Raw genomic sequence first — 6,031 nt, 5'->3', positions numbered from 1 at the left:
ATAGCGCATATAAGGCAGCGTGCCGTGTTCAACATGCTTGGCGACCGTAACGAGCTATCATGGCGAGTTGATTCCCTTTTAGTCTTATGAACCTAATTTATTTTTTTGAAAATGTAAATAGTAAACAAATGATATATAGATTAAAAAGAAAACTGATAAAGCACAATTCCAAAGTTAGAAAAATACTTAGAAAGCAAACAACCGAAATACACAAAGTACATAGACTATTAGTTAACTAAAATAAAAATTGATTTATAGTCTAGCATAAACATTTTTTTAGAATTTTCAAAATTAAAATAGTCAATGTATATCTACACGATCACGCACGATTCACGTGCATCGAGGAGCTACAAAATCTCGTACTTGTAGTAGTATACTACGATCCAATACGATATAGCAGCTGCTTCAGTTTTTATTGATCAAACAGAACAACGACACGACGACGCCAAGAAAGAGTATCGAGTGCTTCTGCCTCTCTCTGTGTGTCAAGGAAATCCTCGAAAGAATCAATGAGGGAAGAAGGAATTAGCTCATCGGGGGACCCATTCCTTTCCCCGAATTCTCCTCATCCTCCTCTTCCCCCTCCTCCTACCGCTGCTGCAAGGTAAACCTAACCCTAATTTTGTATTCATTTGTTCAAATTTCACTCATACATAGCTCCAATTCGACTTTGTTTCATTTGCAGAAAGCTTACCAACATACAATGCGCTTTTGAATTGTTTAAAACCCGAGTCGTGAATTATCGTTTTTAAAAAAATAGCGATTTCGGAGATTTTATTGATCGTTTGTTTCCCAATCTCCATAGTCATTAATGGTTTACATTTTCCATTCAATTTTCAATTTTCGATATAAGTTTAAGCATCTAGCTTAATTGGGAACTTCTCAATCATTGATAGTCTTAATCGATGTTACACTTGCACCTATTCCAGTTCTACCAACATAACTAGATTTTGTTCCCATATTAATTTAGCACCATTTTTTTTTTATCAGTTCGGCTGGGGCATCATCACCAGCTGTTGCCATCAATGGTGGAAGTACAGATTGGTTGGGTCATGGTCAGGGATCCAAAGCAGGTTCTTTATCTCGCATTAGTTCACAGCCCATGTGGATCTCATTGAGCACAAGTGCTCATGGTTCAGCTCTTGGCTCCTCTCAACCTTCATGTAGACCATGGGAAAGGGGTGATCTTTTAAGAAGATTGTCCACATTCAGACCTGCAAATTGGTTTGGAAAACCAAAGGTTTTGAATTCAACTTCTTTTACATTTTATGCTTTTGTAGTTCATATTATACCTTTCATCTTAATTTTCTTTCCTATAGACTGCTAGTTCACTTGCCTGTGCTAGGAGAGGTTGGGTGAATGTGGATGTTGATAAAATTCAATGCGAGTCTTGTGGTGCAAACTTGAAATATAATGCACCAGATTCCATTTCTACCCCTTGTGATGAAGATTTTAGCAATCAACTTGATGAAGGACACAATGTCACTTGTCCATGGAGAGGAAATAGCTGTTCTGAAAGCTTAGTCCAATTCCCTCCTACCCCTCCATCAGCTTTAGTAGGAGGTTACAAAGACCGCTGTGATGGACTCCTTCAATTTCCATTTCTACCCCTTGTGGCCACTTCAGCACTTGACCAAATGAAGGTTTCAAGAGGTCCAGAAATCGATCGGTTTCTTCTTCAATCTGATATGGAAAACACCAAAGACGTTTTATGCATATATTCACGTGTAAGACACATACATATACATTTTCTTCTGTTTTAAAAACGATTCATTCTATAAAAAGTTGTAATTTTTTTTTTCTTTCTATATTTAGGCACAGAAGTTGATAAGCCTTTGTGGGTGGGAGCCAAGGTGGCTTCCAAATGTACAAGACTGTGAAGAACATTCTGCTCAATCAGCTAAAAATGGTGCTTCTTTTAATCCTAATAAACATCATAACCCTAACAAGAAAACAATATCCGAAGATTCTTCAAAGAAGGAAACTAGATCCCCCTTATTGGATTGCAGCTTATGTGGGGCCACAGTAAGAATCTTGGACTTCATTCATGTAAATCGTCCTTCCCGTTTTGCCCCTAACAACATCGATGTCCCTGAAGCAAGTAAAAAGATTGTAATCACACGTGGAATAAGTGCAGCAAGTGGAATCAGTGGATGGGTTGAAGCTGAACAACAAACAGAAGACATTGATGAAGCTGCAACTACAGGAATGGATTTAAATCTTACAATGGGAAGTGGATTATCTCAAAAAAGACCCTTATCAGACTTATACCAAGACCCAAATCTCGGGCAGGCTGCGGGCAGCGAGGTTGGGGGTCGGGCAGCTTCGTATGAATCCCGGGGTCCAAACAAAAGAAATGTAGATGAAGGTGGGAGTACAGTGGATAGGCCACAGGGGATTATTCCCCATACAGATAGCATTGAAGGTGTTGTCATTGATCGTGATGCTGATGAAGTCAACGATAGTAAACGGGCACGTGGGTCCGGGTCTTACAAACGGGACTACTCATCTGGTGCGGGTCCCAGCCGGGTTTCGTATTTTGATATTGACAGAAATGCCCTTCCTCCTTCCAATAAAGATTCAGCAAGAGCTTCATCTGTTATAGCAATGGACACTTTTTGTCATAGTGATGATGATAATGACTCAATGGAGAGTGTTGAAAATCATCCTGGATATGTAGGAGGAGATGAGGTTAATTACCCTTCGGTGTCCGGTGTTAAAAGCCCGGATAACCAGGGGCAAAATAGTACAAACGATGAAGAGGTTTTGAATGCTATGGGTCATGGAAAAGACGGTTTTACCCTTGCGATTAGTGGAGGAGGGAGTGTGGGAATGGGTGCGAGTCATGAAGCTGAGATTCAGGGGTCGGATGGTTTGATTCATAGAAGTGGAAGTGTTGTTGGTGATATAGAAGTGGTTACTGGTGTGACTGAGAACCAAGGGCAAACTGGTAATTTTGTCACTGAGAGTCAAGAAGATAGTGATGTGAATCTTTCTCATCCTTCTCTTTCGTGTAATGCGGTTGTTTGTTCTGGATTTGAAGCTTCTAGAGATGAAGTGATGCAGGTGGGAAAATCGTCTCCTAATGATGAATTTGGATTCCCAAATTACCCTCCTGCAAATGGGCTAGGTTAGAGTCCTTTATTTTTTTTCTGTTAAAAAATGATTGAACATTTTATCTATTTTTATTTTATTTATATATATTTTGGTATTTAGGGCCTCCAAATGGGGAAAGCAACTTTGAAGAAGCAGTGGAGTTTGATCCAATTAAGCATCATAATTTCTTCTGTCCTTGGGTTAATGGAAATGTTGCTGCAGCTGGGGTCGAGGTGGGGGTGGGACCCACCTCCACCTCAAGTGGTGGTGGTGGTGGTTGTGGGTGGCAGTTGACTTTAGATGCTTTGGATGGGTTTCAAGGGCCTGAACCCAATCAGACCCTTGAATCTGAATCAGCTGCTTCTCTTTACAAGGTATGTAAATTCTAAACTATTATTATTATTATTATTTTTTGACTTAATTAGTTAAGCACTTAATGTATTATTGTATTATGAATTATGATAAAATTGATGAATATTGTTATAAATAATTAATTAGCAAGGTTACTTTTTTTTTTGAAGGATGATCATCAAGTTTCTGGTAGAAAACTCAAGGCGCGACATTCCTTTAACAAAAGCCATGGTCACTAATTTTCTATCAACTTTCGTTACAGACTTATGGAGTTATATGTTTTCGACCATTTTAGTTGATGTGGTATTAATTATATATATATTTTTTCTTCCTTTCTTTCTTAAGGTGATAATAATATGTTCTAAATCCATGGTGAAGGGATTCTTTGTGATTTATAGATATATAAAAGTGGACTCTGTTTTAGGTAGGATAATTAATTCTGTTTTACTTTATATAATGTGGTGTTTTCTAAAAGTGATCACGATTTTGTTCATACATGGTAGTGAAGTTTGTTGGTTTCCTTGATCTGCTTTAATCAATCGTGCATGTTAATATGAATCTATTTTTAAGAAAATCAACAACACCCCATTTTATCATATTCTCAATTTCATTTTTCAACCAACCAACCAAAAAACATCAAAATACCTTCTTCATGGGTATGATTCCTATCTTTTTAGGATTATGTTTTGTTGCTTAAGATTGGTTGAATTTAGATCCTCATGAGTTACAAGATTGTTTTATTTGTATTGATTCCTTTGTGCTTTCGTGACTTTGTTTGTATCCCATAATCCAAAATATTATAAGCATTTAACTATTCTATTATTAGTCATACGTCATACGACGTTTTTCAATTTTGCTTTGAAAACTTTGTCGTTTATTAAAAATATATTCACAATGTGATAAAAGTAAATGATCTTATCAAATAAAATATCAAAAAAAATAAATAAATATCGAATTAATAAATTTTATTCTATCTTATTTGGATTTAACTTTTAATCGAACCAATTTAGTAATTAAATAAAATATATTTGCATGTTGATTAAAATTAATAAGTTCTATTTTTTATTTATATAAATATTACATTATTTATTTATTTATTTATTTATTTTTTTTTTGATTTATGATAATTAATAGATAGTTTAATATGCTTTTATAAAACTTCACCAATAGTGAAATTCTTTAAGTATATCTTATTTGCTTTAAGTCGAATTGACATGCGTTTTTTTCAATGTTTAACTTAGAGTTTGTAGATAAGTTTAGACTATAATTTTGTTATTTTTGGTGTTATATTCAATGTGTTACAATCCTTCAAACAAATGGTATAAAATATAAACAGTTAAAGTTTTACCGGTCTAAAGGGCACAAGAAACGAAAACATATTCATTTTTACGAGCTGTACCATAGCATACCCAAAAAAGTATTCATTTTAATGAGTTGTAAGTTGTAACGTATCAAACCCAACAGCATATTCGTTTTAACGAGTTGTATCAAACCCAAAAACGCGTTTTAACAAGTTGTACCGTAGGCATGTAAACTTGTACCGGTCAAAGAACCGGAAAACCCGGACTTGGACCTAGACTGGGTAAGTCTAATCCGGTCCGGTCCATAGTCCACAATATTCTTTCCGAAACCGGTCCGGTTCGATCCAAATGCTCAACCATACTGTGGTATGTATTTTTTCGAGATTTAGTCCAAACAATATTTTTTTTGGGTTGATGGTCTTTTTGACCATTTTTGTATGTGGATTTGGTCTCTTCTAAAATTGATATGATTAAGTTTCTTTTATTATATTTATTTTACAGTTTTTTTCATATATATATATATATATATATATATATATATATATATATATATATATATATATATATATATATATATATATATATATGCTCACATACCTACCTCACAAGTCACACCCTCTCTCTCTCAATAAAAAAAAAAAGTTCAAAAACTCCCCAACTCACATTTTCCTCTTCCCAAACCCACTTTATCTTGCTGATGCATGAAGGAAGTTTGAAATCACGGTAAAAAATATAATTTTATATGGTTTAACAACAAATTTTAACCAAGTTAGCCAATAGTTAGTCACAAACTCATAATAACCATATGTGTGCGAATTTTTCTCCAATAATACTAATTTGTGATAAGTTTTGTCGAAATAGACTATTCATGTAATTTTTTTTTTATCATAACGACTTTTTTTAGAGACAATTTTAAAACCAAAAAGACTATTTGTTAAATTTTGTCGATATTTAATTTGTGGTTTGGTACTAACCAAGCAATCATTTTCTAATAAATAGAATCACTCTCCAATTCCATACAACCAATTTTAAAATTTTAATAATTAATTTTCTTCCACGTCAAAATCATGTCTTAAAATGGGAAAGCTATGAAGAAATTTATAACCACGAGTAGAGATTCTCACATCTTTGCGAAAGACACATTGAAAATAAAAACATAGAATTAATATCCATCATTTTCGATCTCATTTCTTTTTCATGAACCATATACGATTAAGGGAAACTGAATTCTGAAACTTTTTCTAGTTTAGTTGGCCTAGTCGAAAATCAAACAAAAAGATGTA

At 34.5% G+C, this 6,031-nt stretch overlaps 1 protein-coding gene across 1 annotated transcript; it reads left to right on the top strand.

The window, feature by feature from the left end:
* The first annotated feature begins 379 nt into the window (after window positions 1-379).
* LOC145061402 (uncharacterized) lies at window positions 380-3,778 on the top strand. The gene is made up of 6 exons (XM_079008855.1): window positions 380-604; window positions 991-1,240; window positions 1,320-1,727; window positions 1,816-3,130; window positions 3,217-3,470; window positions 3,618-3,778. The coding sequence occupies exons 1-6, from the start codon at window positions 510-512 to the stop codon at window positions 3,684-3,686; spliced, it is 2,391 nt and encodes a 796-aa protein (XP_078864981.1). The 5' UTR covers window positions 380-509; the 3' UTR covers window positions 3,687-3,778.
* Window positions 3,779-6,031: the final 2,253 nt, after the last annotated feature.

Source organism: Lactuca serriola, chromosome 7 (genome assembly GCF_051521515.1).
Source record: "Lactuca serriola cultivar US96UC23 chromosome 7, Lser_US96UC23_V15, whole genome shotgun sequence".
In the NCBI taxonomy this organism is placed as follows: domain Eukaryota; kingdom Viridiplantae; phylum Streptophyta; class Magnoliopsida; order Asterales; family Asteraceae; genus Lactuca; species Lactuca serriola.
This window is presented reverse-complemented; position numbering and strand designations above follow the sequence as displayed.

Excerpts from the sequence above, each read along its gene's own strand:
- LOC145061402 (XM_079008855.1), top strand. The coding sequence starts at position 510 with ATGAGGGAAGAAGGAATTAGCTCATCGGGGGACCCATTCCTTTCCCCG. Across the intron at positions 605-990 it reads CCTCCTACCGCTGCTGCAAG|TTCGGCTGGGGCATCATCAC; the intron begins GTAAACCTAACC and ends TTTTTTTATCAG. Across the intron at positions 3,471-3,617 it reads CAGCTGCTTCTCTTTACAAG|GATGATCATCAAGTTTCTGG; the intron begins GTATGTAAATTC and ends TTTTTTTTGAAG.